General features: G+C 59.2%; 1 protein-coding gene across 1 annotated transcript in view; it reads right to left on the bottom strand.

The window, feature by feature from the left end:
• CDC42BPB (CDC42 binding protein kinase beta) overlaps nt 1-15,422 on the bottom strand; it is an 81,967-nt gene that overhangs the window by 40,314 nt on the left and 26,231 nt on the right. The window contains exons 2-4 of the mRNA XM_079769430.1: nt 7,239-7,330; nt 4,440-4,523; nt 545-640 (exon numbers count right to left, since the gene is read on the bottom strand). Coding sequence (XP_079625556.1) covers nt 545-640; nt 4,440-4,523; nt 7,239-7,330 — 272 coding nt within the window. The remainder of the gene's footprint in view (nt 1-544; nt 641-4,439; nt 4,524-7,238; nt 7,331-15,422) is intronic.

A 15,422-nucleotide genomic window follows, 5' to 3' on the forward strand; every position in this document is an offset into this window, starting at 1 on the left:
GAAACGGGCTGGAGAGTCCATGGGGCGGCGACAAGGCGGGAGCGAGGCTTCCCGAGGGGACAGCCCTGAGCGCCAGGCCTGCGCTGTCTGCAGAGCCAGGGCGCCCGCCCCGCCCGGCAGTCCCTGCCTCTGTGCCCAGGCACCCCCTTAGAAAGTGATGAAAACTGGGAACGCCAAGCTCGCTGGGTCACGGGACAGGCCCGAGAAAACCACGGCAGCGCCCAGGAATCAGGAGCTGCCCCGTCCACACAAGTAAGAGCCTTTCCAATTCTTAAAGCCCTACAGCAGCTTCCGATTCTTCTCCAAAACAGACATGCTTAAAGCCCCCGTTTCTTCAAATGTAATAAACCCAGAGGACAAAACAACCAGGCCCCGCAGTGATCAGAAGAACAGGTACGAACAGTCTATTTAAAACCCACCTGCCGACCACGACGTAAGCCCAACCCTAGTGTCATCGAGCCAGGTCCCTATTTAAAGGTCGGTCGTCGGTATCTCCAGTTTTGTGACCGCACGAGGGCGTCAGAACCCGCGGCTGACCACGTACCAGGTAATTCTCGTCCTGGAAGGCGTAGTGCAGGGTGGTGATCCACTGGCAGTCCCCGTTCACCAGCACGTCGCGCTCCTCCCGGAAACACGCCGTCTGCAAGGATCGGGAGCGTCAGTGTCGGAGGGGAAACGCCCCGCAGGGCGGTCCTGAACAGAGGGTCCTGCTGCCCGGCTCTGGAGGCACGTCACCTGTCCTCAGCGGCAGGCAGCCCGGCCTCCGCTCGCCTGGAACCAGGCGCACCGTCTCCCCAGGCGGCTGCGCCCCATCCGCAGCACACCTGTGCCAGCTGAAAGGCTGCGCCCACCTGTGCCTCCTGCTCCTGCACCCACCCCTTCCACACCTGCCGTCTCTATGGCCACACTAGAGATTCAGCTCACTAGTGGGGATGGGGTCGGCAACAGCTTCTGGGCTGGGCCCCTCCCATCCAGTATCACCTGATTCTCTTTACGGGGTCAGCCTCCTGGGGGTGGCCAGGAGTGCAGCCACCCCTCGTGTCTGCCCCATCACGGACCCACAGTCTAGCAGCCACGTGACTGGCAGGATGAACACACACCTGCTTACTCGTCTGGGTGGTTATTTTTAAGGAACGTGGCCTATCTGCAGGATACTGATGCACACATCCTAACAGAATTCTACCCTGAGGACCATGGCCTGGAGCATGTGGGTAGAAGACTCCATTTTTAGACTCCATAGTTTTGTTTTGTTTTAAGAGCTTTAATACACAGGTTGCACCTGTATTTAGAAATAGCCATGGGCAACGATGTGGAGAAAAGGGAATCCTCATTCACTGTTGTTGGGATTGCAAAGTGGTGCAGCCACTATGGCAAACAGTATAGAGATTCCTCAAAAAATGAAAAATAGAGCTGCCATATGACTCAGCAATTCCACTTCTCAGTATTTATCCAAAAAGGACCAAATACATTCATTCAAAACAATATGTGCACCCCTATGTTCACCACAGCATTACTTACAATTACAACTAGAGGCCGGTGCACGAAATGCGTGCACGGGTAGGGTCCCTAGGGCTGGCCGGTGATCAGGGCCAATCGGGGCCTTCCTTCATTCCGTGCCGCCCCCTGGTGGTCAGCGCACATCATAGTGAGCAGTCGAACTCCCAAGGGGACAATTTGCATGTTAGCCTTTTATTACATAGGAGGATAGTGAAGATATGGAAGCAACCCAAGTGCCCATTACAGATGAGTGGATAAAGATGTCAGGCATATACAATGGACTATTACTCAGCCTTGAAAAAGAATGGAATCTTGCCATTTGCAACAGCATAGATTGGCCTAGAGCAGTGGTCGGCAAACTCATTAGTCAACAGAGCCAAATATCAACAGCACAACGACTGAAATTTCTTTTGAGAGCCAAATTTTTTAAACTTAAACTTCTTCTAATGCCACTTATTCAAAATAGACTCGCCCAGGCTGTGGTATTTTGTGGAAGAGCCACACTCAAGGGGCCAAAGACCCGCATGTGGCTCGTGAGCCACGGTTTGCCGACCACTGACCTAGAGGGTACTGTGCTCAGTGAATAAACAAACAAAGCAGAAACATTCCCACAGACAGAGAACAAGCTGGCAGCTGCAGAGGGGGGCAGAGACAAGGCGAGGGGGAGAGAAGTCAGGAACACGATGACAGTAGTGAGCGGGACAACTGACAGGGAGCAAAGGGGAGCTTTTACACAGTAAAAGTAGCCAGGTCTTCAGCATAATTACAGTAAAACTCCTCTTTATGGAGGATTTCACTAAGATTTTCACTCCTTATGTGTGAAACTTGCAAAAACACCAGGCCCGATGGAGGCCTGGGCGCAGGGCGCTAGACAGAGCACCTGTTCTCTCCGCTCTCAGCAGGACCTCACAGCGTGCTTTCTCTACACGTTTTCCCCTCTCAGCTTCTTTAAGAAGCTCTTCTTTCTAAAAGGAATTCTGAGGTGCATGTGTCCTGATTCTACTGACTAGAAGCAGACGCGAGGATGGGCCTGGCCCACGGTCCGCCCTAGCCAGTCCCGCCCAGCCCCGGGGCCTGGGGAAGGCGCTGGACCCAGGACAGTTCCGGAGCGGACGCTCGGGTTCTCCAGCACCCACCCACCCATTCCCGGTGAAGCCCACTCTTAAACGGGGGGGCCAGCACGTCAACCATCCAGGAAATGGACGTACTATTCAGCACTTCTGTTTTCTTTTAACAGCTCTGAATTTTTATTTTTTATGACCAAGAAAGCTAAACTAACACCCAGCCGGGTCTACAAGTTATAACCATACACTGCTCTGCAACTGTTCTACTGGCCTCTTGCTTTGTGTCACCAGGTTCCGATTAACCAAGCAATACCTACCCTCACGTACTCACCATGACACCATGCACGCACTCGCCAGTATACTAACCAGCACAACAGAGAAAATACCCTTGGGGCTTTTATAACTTTCAAAATTTAAACACACACACGCTTCGGAGTTTAACACGACAAGCTCTATTAAATAGGCTCAGTTGTCTTTCGTAAACCAACTCAGGTAAAAATATAACTTGAATGGAATGTGCTCCTACTATTTCTTTCCCCCAAACACCCATTCCTCCCCCAAAACTTCCATGGAACAGCAGCTGTACCTCCCCCCCATGAAGAACTGTGTCCCCACAGGTGTTCCTGCGTTTGCCAAGGTGCCAGTGGTGACGTGGGCGAGGGCTGCGTCGGGGCGGCAGGAGGGCGGGCGCAGGTGCAGACCAGCAGAGTGAGGGCGGGCGGAGGGAGGCTGCAGTGCAGCGTGGAATGCGAGGGGCGGAGGCAGCCATGGGCCACCGGCCCTTCGAGCCCAGGTGACTGCAAAATCGGCCGTGCCAGTCAACCAGCATGCACTTACTGAGCGACCAGTGCCACAGCAGGGAGGGAGCGGGGAGGAGGGACAGCAGCCCTGGTGGACGCTGGGCCGAGAATGCCACCCACCAAGCCCTGACACCCTGAGGCGACCACTGAGATAAGTGGCCTGCTCTGGTACCTGCCCGAGGCAGCAGCACCAGGGGCAGGAATTCCAGGACAAAAGAGGAAAAGGCCACCTCAGGTTACAAGGAGGGTTTGGAGGGATAGGATGAGAGGCTGGAAACCAAGAGGCATTTCCAAAAGCAGGGAACAGCCGATTGCAGAGGGAGGGCCCCCACAAAGGGCTTGCCTAGCAGTGTGGCGTGAAGGCAGCGTGCCGAGCCACGCGGACAGAGGACTGCAGGGACCGGGCGCTCGGGGCTGGCTGGTGGGCGGAGTCAGAGGGCCGGACGGGCTGGGCAGGTCGGAAAGGGCAGCGCCTGGCGTTACCTGGCAGGCCCTGGCTCAGAGGCAGCGAAGGACTGGGGGCCGAGGGGGCTGAATGGAGACGGAAGCGGAGCCGCTGGACAAAAAGCCTGGCTCTGGTGGCCCCGCCTGCCTCAGCGGGGGCGGCGGAGAGGGTGCCAGGCATGAGCAGCTGCCACGGGAGGACCCGGAGGGGAGGAAGAGGACCGGGCTGCCAAGCAGCAGTCACCCCTGTTACTTATAACCTCCGACCCCGCCGAGAGGGAACATAAACACTTCTGCACGACGTGGGCTCCACATCCCACCGTTCCTTTTGCACATGGAGCAGAACCGAGATGGATGCCTCCAAGGTCCACGAAGCTGTGCTTCGCCCTCACAGTCCACAGCACCGCCCAGAAGCGAGGGGGACTCTCGGGCGGGACGTGGGGGACTCTCGGGCGGGACGAGGGGGACTCTCGGGCGGGACGTGGGGGACTCTCGGGCGGGGTGAGGGGACAGGCGCGAACACGGGTGCAGAGGGCAGAGTGGGGAGGAGGCCGACATCTGATGCCAAGAGCAGCTCACTCTTGCCAAGGAGGAAGGCGCAGAATGGCGGGGACTGTGGCTCGCTCACACTCACCTCTGCTCTCTTCAGCATTTCCCACTTATTGAGGATTTTCATGGCATAAATTCGTTCAGTGTTCTTCATTTTGACAACGGCAACCTGGAATACAAACGGGAGTGTCACAAAAGTGCATTTTCATAAAACCACAGTGAGATATGAATTGCCTGGAAATGAGGTGTTAAGGAAAGTAGTTTTCTATGTAAATGAGGGCTTGCTCTTTTAACCATCAGAACTTGATTTGAGCCACACAGCAACTTGAATGATCAATCACACCCCCTCAGGTAAAAAAAACTTCAGTGCTGAGTCCTGGGTGCGTAGAGTCCTCTATTTGGGGTGCGTCTGGAGAGTTTCATAATAAACTTTTAAAAATTCGTCAACGGCTCCCAAGCTTTGCTCCCTGCACCCACGTGCACCATCCGTGCTCATGCTTACACGCCCGCTGGTAGTCAGGTACCTACCTCTCACTCAGCTCTCACGCAATGTGCTCAGGATGGTGTTAGACACATGTTAGACTCGGCATGCTGGCTGTCAGCCATATTCTTCAAAGTACAACTCACATGCCACCTCTTCCAGGAAGTCCTCTGGGACTTCCTGATCCCTGCCCAATCTCAAATGAGCTCTTCCACCGCCACCAACACCAGATGTGATGTCTGTGCCATCACGTGGCACTGTCTACCCGACATAAATGGATTGTTCATTGGCCCAGGTCTCTAGCACAGGCCATAAGCTGCGTACTGACAGTGACTAACTTCTGTGAGAGCAAGCAGACCCTTTGATTGAGCATCAACCCATGAACCAGGAGGTCCCAGTCAGGGCGCATGCCCGGGTTGTAGGCTCGATCCCCAGTAGGGGGTGTGCAGGAGGCAGCCGATCCATGATTCTCTCTCATTGATGTTTCTTCTTCTCCCTTCCTCTCTGAAATAATTTTAAAAATCAGTAAGAGTCACTGTAACAATCTGGGCACCACAGTGTTCTCTCGTTCTTTCCTTTTCCCTCCTGCAGGAGCCACTCTCTGATGCTATCTCTCCCCGCCCCTCGGGGACCCTCCGACGTGGACACTGGCTGCAGAGCTGTGCAGGGCCCGGGCCTTGCTCACCGCGCGGCCTGAGCCTGGCATGGCTCCTGGGACAAGGACGACAGTGGTGTAAGTAGTACAGACTGAACTGAGTCAGGCTTGATTTCAACAGGCTTTCTCTTTCTTCTCACTGAACAACAAAGACCATGCCTTACACAACTGCCTTAGCTCAGAGATCTGCTATTTCTGCGCAGAACTCAGTCTTCCTATGGTTCCTTTAAACTGAGTTCCCCGTTGGTGGCAACCAGGAGAGCCGCTGCCTGGGGGCCCGTGGGGCTCAGAGGAGGGGGGTCGGGAAAGCAACAGGAGGAACCTTCTGGGGGGAGGAATGCTGTCTACCAACCGGGGTGCTGGCTGCACAGGCGTACACTCCTGCCATGTTCCAAATGTCCACTCAGACCGGGGCATTTTGTGTCATTAAACTTCAATATCAAAGTAGCAAAACCCGACCGAGGAACCTCACGGTCCCATCCTAGCCACAGTGACTGAATCTGGCTGAGGACCCTGGATCCCTGGGTTCTGAGGTGACCCTGGAGATCGGGTCAGCCTGGGGCGGGCCTGGGAGGAGCGGCCATCCCAGAGGACAAGGCTGCCCCCAAGCAGCCCCTGTGGTGCTGCTCCCCACCCACCCCCCCCGCCCACGGCCTGGGGGAGACTCGCTCTCAGGGATGAGGGATGGAGAAGCGGGGCGGGAAGGCAGGGCTGGGGGGGGCGCGGTATGAGGACCTGTCAGAGGACTGGGGCTGGTCAGAGGCCAGGGCAGCTTCCAAGGAACACAAGAGGCTCAGCACACGGCTGCGGCCAGCAGGCCTTCTGGCAGGAGCCGGTGAGCGCCACGGGCCGTGTGTCTGTGGCAGAGAGCGGTCAGCAGTGAGCCGTTCTCCAAGGCAGCTGCGGGCCTGGCTCTCCCTCAGAGGGCACGAGAGGCTCCCAGGAGACCTGCGCCAGTCAAGCTGCTGGCCGCTTCCTTTCCGAGTGCACAGCACAGAACGCCTGCACGGCCAACGCCACCTCACGTCTGCTCCGCCCCGAGAGCCCCTCACCCGCAGGTGGGCCGGCGCTGCGATGCCTCGGGCTTCCGTCCCGCCAGGACGCGGCAGCTGAAAGCCGAGCACAGGACGCACGCGCTCCTCGGGAGAGGCGCTCTGAAGGTGGCTCACTGCAAAGCCGCCTGACCTCCCCGCCCAGGGCGCCTGAGCCTGACAGCGAGGCTGCGGGGAGCCTGGGAGGAGAGCACCCCCTGCGGAGGCCACCGCCTGCCCAGGGCGCCTGCGCCTGACAGCGAGGCTGGGAGGAGAGCGCCCCCTGCAGAGCCACCGCCCGCCCAGGGCAGGGAGGACGTGTGCCCATCCGCAGTGGGGCGGCCCGCTCTGGTCAAGCTGCCCTCTCCTGGTGCCAGGCTGGGGACTCGTGGCCGGCACGGACCGGTGGCCGCAACCACAAGTAACGAGAACGACCATATTTTACTCTCTATACGTTTCAAAGAAAATTAACAAGTGGGTTTTTTAAAGCCTTATTGTCTGGAAGAAACTATTTTGGCCAGAACGACGCTCAGGGTAATTCACCAGTCACAAGCTTCCGTTTTTGTTTTTCTCTTAATCCCACCTTTCAGATTCTGTCCCAGCACTCTCCCAAGGTTTCCAGTAACTGCCTCACCCCACAATCAACAGGAGGGCCCCAGAATGCTGCCGGTGGCGCTGGCAATGCGTGCAAAGGCCACCACACGCAGCTGAGCTCACCTCGCCGAAAGCGCCCCTGCCGATGACCTTGATGATCTCGAAGTCCTCTCGCCGGAGCTGCATCTCCTTCACCAGCTGGGTAAAGGGCTTGGCTACAAACGGAGAAAGCGAGTTAACACCGTGTCTACTAGATGAATGCCATCTAACACCCAACCAACTGGTTATTCCAGTAAGCTACACTTTTTATAGAAAATGCTTACTTTCCAAGTAAGTAGTTTTGTGCTAAATTAACGTGGATGTTTGTCATTAGCACCTACACAGCAACACCTGTTATGACCAAGACCCTCAGAGCAGAGGCCGGCCAGTCATGGAAGGAAGACCCAGCTGCCAGCTGCTCCGCAGGAGCTGACGTGGTGCTGCCTGCTCTGCAGCAGCTGCGACTGATGTGCTCCAGGGGGCAACGGAGGGCCCCCCGGAAAACGGGCCGCCCGGGGCGATACTCACAGGGCTCCTCCCACAGGCGCCCCTCCACGCTGCGCTCCTGTGCTCGCACAGCCGCCCCAGACCGATTCCATTATGACCCTCAGTGTAGGGAGGAGGGGAGGGAGCCAGGCTTCCTGGAGCATGCACTAGCTCAACAGCGACCCCAAGTCGTGTCCACCGGCAGCTGGGAGTATGGCTTGTTGGGAAGTGGGCCTTGCAGATGTCCTCAGGTTGAGATGAGGACACAACAGGAATGGCAGAGCCCTAAGTCCAACATGAATGCCGTCCCTATACCAAGAGCGGGTGTGGGCCCCGAGGGACAGGGGCCACAGAGGGAGGCATGGGCTGGGGTGGCTCAGGTGCAGGCCAAGGAACAGGGATGGCTGCCGAGGGGGCCACAGGCTGGCCATCCTGCAATGTGCCTTTTGGGAAACAGATTTTAAGCTGGTTTTTAAGAAACAAAAGACTCAGAGAGACCCCTGGCCCGCCCCCCATGACCTGCCTCCAGGAACCCAGGTAGAAACCTGCTGAAAGGAAGGGCGTCCCGGGCACGGACGGGAGCTGCGTGGGGCCGGGGGAGCTGGCCCACCGTTCTGTTACCCCGTGCCCCTCTGCTTCTGGTGGCCAGCTAGAACGTGGTGCCAGTTTGCTCCTTCTCCTCTGCCCGTGAACTCCCTGCTTCCCCTTGGGGGTCCCAGACCCCGGCCCCCTCTCCTCAGTCAGAAGGGCACCTCAACCTCTGCCCAATGCAGCTTGGGGTGCCAGTCACCTGGCACCCACACATGGGCCTCCGTAACAACTCAGGGCGTTTTCTCCCGTTAACCCGCCTCCCGTGAATGACCCTAGAACAGCTCAGAGTGTGGACAATGGTGCCCCCCATGCTGCCCCGAGGCTGGGAGACAAGCAGCTCCCTCCCCAGAGCCTTCACAGGGCTTGGCTCCCCAGCCGGAGCTGCCTAGGGCGTGAGGACAGCCGTCTCCACCTCTGTCCTCTCCACCTCTGTCCTCAGGAGCCCCGGCTGGCACTCGCCTGCGACAGTCGCCCAGGAGCTCAGTGTCTGTGTGACTTCCTTCCAGGAACACAGAGCAGGTGGCAGAGCCGGACCAGAAGCCACACGCTTGGCCTCCTGCCCCCCGGTCGTCTAGCACCCACCTCTCCTACACCTTCAGGCCTACATCCTTACGTTTTTTCTCTATCCCTCTTTCTCAGCTCCTCCACTACCTCTTGCAGAGCACCCCATGGGGGAACGGGGCGGGGGCCAGGGCTTCCTGTGCTGCTTTAACCGACATCTGCATCGTCTCCAAAAGCAGCCCTGCCCGTCCTGGCTGCTGCCTGGGCTCCAGACTCACCGGCCTGACTCTCCACTGCTGCTCCTTCAACAGCTGCCTAGGACCGTGTGGCCCACCCTGGCTCACTGCCAGCGCCCAGGAGGCTCTCGGTGCCATCGGCGGTGAGCTGCTGCCCCGGCTGCCAGTGCCCATCGGCAGAGGCAGGAAAGGGAACGCAGGCCCGGGTTCCTATTGTGAAGGCCAGGGCAGAAAACCCTGTGCTAGAACTTCAGGTCGCCTGTGGTTCATCTTTATTTCTTTCAAACGTGACCAGAAATGACCCCAAACCCTGCGCGTGGCAATGTGTTTAAACAGCCACTGAAGACCCCCCCCCAGTACCTTTGGGGTGACCTTCCATTTTACCGTGAAGAAGAACACCCCACTAATCAGATGCGTCTGTCTCCCCGGAGGGCGCGTTGGGGGAAGGGCACCGCCCAGGAGTGAGCGCTGCTGTGGTCCCCACGCTGTTCCCCGGGCGGGGGCCCAATCCACACCGGACACCCCACAAACCCGGACTCCCAGAGCTTGCGAGCGGTTTAAATGTGCAAACCAAGCAGCAACACGGAAAGTCACAGACCCCTATCTGGACCCCGAGCCCCTGCATCGTGCCACGCTCCCTCTCCATCCTTGCTCAGACATACTCAATGTTGACATAACTTGTATTCTGCCTCGAAATCGCACAAGACCCAAACCCGGCCAGCCCCGGCCCCACCCCCGTCAAGCTCCACCAGGTAGGTGGCGCAGCCTCAGGTCTCCCGTCAAGCCCCGCAGTGTGCGACCTCAGGTCCCCCGGCCCAGCCCGGCGCCAAGCAGCCTCAGGTCCCTGCTGATTGGCTGTTATGGCATGATGGTGTGACGACCATTTGCATATTAGCCTGTTATCGGTATAGATTAGCTAAACCCAGGACAGAAAGCCCAACCCGGTGCAGACCACACAGGCACGGAGGCCATGAGCTCACACTGACAGGACGTCAGCAGGTGACAAGGAGAAGTGACGTTTCAAACAGGGTGTGAGCCAATGTCCACACAGGGCCATGGTGGCCCTGCCATCTGGACAGGGTAGGGTCAGAGACAGAAACCACAGCAGTTATTGGAACGGAGAAACTTTAATGCAAAGAACTATTAACCGGGTAGTAAAGAAGCCACGCCGACCCCTGACTTACCGCGGAGCAGGTGCAGAAAGCCCGTCAGTAAGGCCCAAAGGGAAGGCGTGGGGTCTCGGCCCCTGCACAGGGCCCTGTGCTGCTGACGTGAGACCTCTGAGGGGCAGTGCTGCTACTGGTACTGGGGTTTCTAGGCTCAAGGTGGGGCTTCCTGGGCTGGACCAGCTGAGGCCGGGGCCTCCGCGAGCGTGGGAGCCGCACACTGGGACCCGCCACCACCACGAGAAAACGCTTCGCTGTCACGCCACGGGAGAGGGGCAGGCAGCAAGCCCCAGTCCCTCTCCTTCCTCCGGCCCCGTCTCCCCTCGACTCCCCTGTAAGGCGGAGCCCAAGAGGGGTGATGCTGGGTGAGGACATCCGTGCTGGGCACGGGGTGAAAGTGGAGATGGGCACACAGTCTGAGGAACCGGAAGCCAGGCTCCTGGGCCAGAGTGGGATTACGGGGAGGGAGAAGGTACCCCAGAGCGCTGGGTGAGACCTGGAGGTCCCGGGTGAACTCACGGCTCACTGCATGGGATACAGAACACCAGACGTACATGCGTGTCCACAGCGTACAGCTCTGCCCGCCGAGCGGCCCGGGCGCAGCAACACCCCAACAACAAGCCTATCTAGTGTCAGATCGTGGTTTCGAAACACCTGCTGCAGCAAAGAAACCCGGCTCCGCGCGTTCCCGAGCTCGGTCAGGGAGCAGCAGGCGAGCCCTGTGCAAGGAAGAAAGCGCTCACAGGAAGACGGTGAACCACATGAGAAGGGACAGTCACGGCGACCGCCGGTTAGGACACCAGGAGCCCAGGTGAGGCCAGGAAGCTAATGAAGGTAAACGCTGGTGCGGAGTGGGACAGTTACAAAGTGCATCCCAAGCAAGCCCGCCCATCCTGCGGGGACAAGCGGCTCCGCAGTGCAGCCTGGCAGACACCACCTAACCTGGCCACCGAGTGAAGGTCATCAATCACGTGACGGAGAAGGCGCGGTCACCTGCCGAAGTTACATAACCTGAGCTTCACCCCGAGGAAACGGAAGGAAGGGAACGCACACCGAAGGAGCACTCGGCAACACGACCGGCCTGCACCCTCCCTCTGTCCAAGTCTCCAGGGCACAGGGGTCCGGGGCAGACTGAGGGCTGTCCGGGGGCAGGACCGGAGGCAGCCGGACCCGGGCTCCTGCACAGAGCTCGGCCAGGACACCCGGCAGGAGAGGGTCTCTGGCTGAAAGACAGCGAATCACGGGCAGTGAGGACCTGATGCCTCCCTTGGTTGGTTTGTTTGCTTTTTTAAATACATTTTTATTGATTTCCGAGAGGAAGGGAGAGGGAGAGAGAGAGAGAAACATCAGTGATGAGAGAGAATCATTGATCGGTTGCCTCCCACAAGCCCCACACTGGGGATGGAGCCCACAACCCGGCCTGTGCCCTGACCAGGAATCGAACTGGGACCTCCTGGTTCAGAGGTCAACATTCAGCCACTGCGCCCACCGGCCGGACCGCTTTGGTTCGCTATCTGAGCCACTGGAGGCCGGAGGGACGCCTGAGGGAAGAGGGCTGTCTCAGGCAGCAGCCCCAAAGGCAGTTGGGGTGTTCCTCTTTGCCCCTTGCCAGCGCGTGCCCTCGGGCTCAGCCACGCTGTGGTCCTAAGTTGGAGATGGTCTTACAGATGCTCCCGATCAAACAAGAAAGGAAGACACAGGCTCCCAAGGCCAAGTGCCATGCGGAGGCGACAGGGACAGACCTCTGTCCCACAGGCACAGGGCAGGGCTCCCTCCTAGGAAGGCCTCCTCGGGTCAATGCCAGCTACCGCTCTGGCCCTGGCACAAACAGCCGTGCGGAGACCTGCTGCTGCCCACAGCACGGCCCGGCAGGCGGGGCGCAGGCACCGGCACTGTGGGAGGCACCCCCAGGTGCTGCCATCTAATCTCTGTACCGGGAGGAAGGGGCCCAGTGTACCAAGCCCCAGGCAGAACAATCAAGCAGACAGGGCACGAGTTCAATGCCCGCGGGGCACCACGGCTTAGCCCATGAGAACTGGACAACAGGCGAGAGCTGAGAGCAGGCTGGGCCTAGCGCGGGCCGGAGAGCAGGCCCTTTCTACAAGTACCGCCGGGGAGGGTGCAGTTCCAAACCCGCCGGAGGCTCATTCCCACAGCTCAGGCTGCTGACACGCCGACAGGAGATTAACACCTATCCCCAAGTTTTTGGAAAATGTGCTTAAGTTACACTAAATGGGTTTGGTTTGTTTATAACTAAGATCACTTTTCAAATGACAGAATACCCTCCCAGGGCGTCAGCCACAAATCCCCGTTAGGAGGAGTCACCGTGTGAGAAAGCGGAACGAATTCCACATACTGTTCTCCAGACGGAGCCCTGCCCGCTGACAGTCAGGCCACACGCCAGGGGAGCCAACGCCGCCTTCCCCCACGTGAGGTCGGACTCGGGAGAGCCGGAGGCGGCCTTCATCTCCCTGACTCACAGCAAGCGAGGCTCGGCCTGCGTCGGCGAGGAGCCGAGGAGCCAGGTGGGGACGCCGCACAGGGAGTCCTCATTCCAACAGGCGGCTGTCACAGGAAGGCCACCTGCCCAGCGTCTCGGGCCTGCCCCTGGTCAGCCACGCCTTCCTTCCTCTCTGCTTCCTCTCTCCAGCTGTCTAATTCCATTGCTTCCTTCCCATCTGGCTCCTGCTGGGTCACTGCTGAACGACCCTCCAGGACCACCTACGAGTGTCTGTCCTCCTGCGGAGGCGGCGCGCCCCGAAGCCGCGGCCCGGGAGGCGGTGAGCCCGTCACGCGTCTGCGGGCCGGTCCTCTGGGACCCGTCAAGGCACAGAGCCTGTGCGAAGCCCGTGACCTTCACAGCACACGCCTCTGTGCGAAGCCGGCTCCCTGCTGATGCGAATACCAATATGCACACGGTTTCTTACAGTGCACGCTGGGATGACAGAGGGACAGAGCCAGTGTCACCTGGACCAGCCACCGAAGTGCAGGAAGGCACAGACAGCAGACGGCGAGGAGTGTGGAGCCCGCAGGGGAGACAGCCATCTTCCAGGCCATTGATTCGTGAGTCACTAGAAGCATCCACACACACATTCTACATTTAAGAACAGAGTATGGGTCACGGGATGAGGGCGGGGGCGCTAAGCTCCCCAAGACCACGGGGCGTTAGTAACGAGAAGGCGCATCCTCACGGTCAGGCAAGCTGTGATCAATCCAAACACCGCGGGCCGGTCACCTGCAGTCCCGCCTCTCCAGGCGGCTCCTCACCCGCTAACCGAGAGCCAGGACTCATCCGAGAGGCCATGCGAGGATTACAGTGGATGGTCCCACCGCACAGGCAGCACCATGCCCAGCACGTAGCAAGTTCTCATCCAACAGAGCTCCTGCCATCGCCGGGTGACATTCTGCCTCCTGATCGCTTATTCTGCATTATTTGTGTGTCACGTTTAACAACAAGTAAACCAGCTGTGTCACCAACGTCACCCCGGAGCCCAGCCTCATTACCAGCCACAAGGCAGCCTAGCTCCACTCGCGTTCCACCGGGCAGGTCACACAGGGACGCACCTGTCAACTGAGCGCCCAAAGGCCCACGCCGCCCTGGCGCACGCAGCCCAGCGCACGCCTCACGCAGCAGGTGCCCCGCAGGCTCCCGCACCTGCCGGGGCGGGGAGGCAGGGAGATTGACCTGCAAACTCCAAACCACGACAGCCAGTGTCCAGCCAGGACCCGCCCCCCACCGCGAGTGTCACGGATCGCCGACTTCACCAGCATTTCCCCCGACGCATCGGAGAGCGCAGACTGGAGGGAACGGAAGGTGCTCTGGTGGCCTGCACATTCCGACACGCACGGATGGCTCCTTCCTTCGCGATGTCCAGTTCAGAATTCCCTCATTGCTGTGCAACAGGAAGGCCAGCTGAAACGAACGGTCTGCCTAGGCACCGCCGGCCGGCCTGGGAGCTGTCTGTGCCCGTGTGCGAGCCGAAGACCGGAAAGGGCCAACGACACGCCACCCTCCGCTTCCAGGGCACACACCTCTGGAAAGGTCCCTGTTTGTTCTGAAGTACAACTTGCCGCAGGAAAGGGTCAGTGCTCCGTTTTGTTTGACCTCATTTCCTGAGACAGGCCCAAGGCAAGGTCTCCGGGCGCGTGAAGCCCCCGCCCACTACCTCAGAGCACCCCCAGCGCACCTGCTCCCGCACCCCGGCACCCCCGGCGGCCGGGGAGCCAGCGGAGGCCCCCCTCTGGAGCAGCGTCAGCCTCGTCTGCGGAGAAAGCCGGGGTCCACGTCCCCTCGCAGCCCTGACCCAAGGCCGACGCCTGCCTGCGGTCTGAGTAGCACAGCGAGGAAAAGGAGGCGGGGCCACCTCTAGTCACCTTCCCCACGAGGCCCTCTGAGCTGCCTCCTGCTCTTGGGATTACCCTCGCCAAGACAGACACAGGGACGAATGCGGGAGGGTCCTGCTACCCTCTAATGTGCCCGTTCCAAAATTTAACTCAGAGAAATCATAACTCGTGTATGTCCTTCACCTGAGTGTGCATCTACGAAGCAGCAGCAGCCATGCCATGAAAAGAAAGGCGGCCCTGGCCGGTTTGGCTCAGTGGATAGAGTGTCGGCCTGCAGACTGAAGGGTCCCGGGTTCGACTCCCGGGCAAGGGCCCATGCCCAGGTCACAGGCTCCATCCCCAGTGGGGGGCGTGCAGGACGCAGCCGATAGATGATTCTCTCTCATCACTGATGTTTCTAAATCTCTCTCCCTCTCTCTGCCTCTGAAATCAGTAAAATTATATTTAAAAAAAAGAAAAAAAACAAGAAAGGCTGGCCACCCGCTTCTCCTCCCGGACCCAGCCCCGGTCCTGCTCCCTCACCGCTGCTCAGCTTTCTAGGGCCTGTCCATCCTCTTCCACCTTCCCCTCCAGCTCACGTCCTCCGGGCCTTCTTTACCTACACTGCTCATAAAGCCAACAGCTCTGAAAACTCGCCCTCACGCCCGGAGTTACCCCTGCGAGGAGAGGCCCGGCTACCGGAGCAGACAGAGCGAAGGCTGGCGGCCAGTCCTCTGCCGCCTGCACTGCCCGCTGCTGGCCGCAGGCAGCAGCCGGCAGCACCTTCTGCTGGCAGCAGTGTCCTCTCGTGGGCACCCTCTGCTTGTCCTAGGAAGCTCTGTCCTGGGGGAGGGGCGCCGCTTTCAGACCCATCCCCAGCAGGCCCAGCATGGTGGGAGGAATGCAGGCCTGCAGTCCAGTTCTTCCCAAGCCCTCCTCACTGAGCAAAGCCTCCCCCAGGGGCC

Source organism: Cnephaeus nilssonii, assembly GCF_951640355.1.
Source record: "Cnephaeus nilssonii genome assembly, chromosome: 4".
NCBI classification, from domain to species: Eukaryota; Metazoa; Chordata; class Mammalia; order Chiroptera; family Vespertilionidae; genus Cnephaeus; species Cnephaeus nilssonii.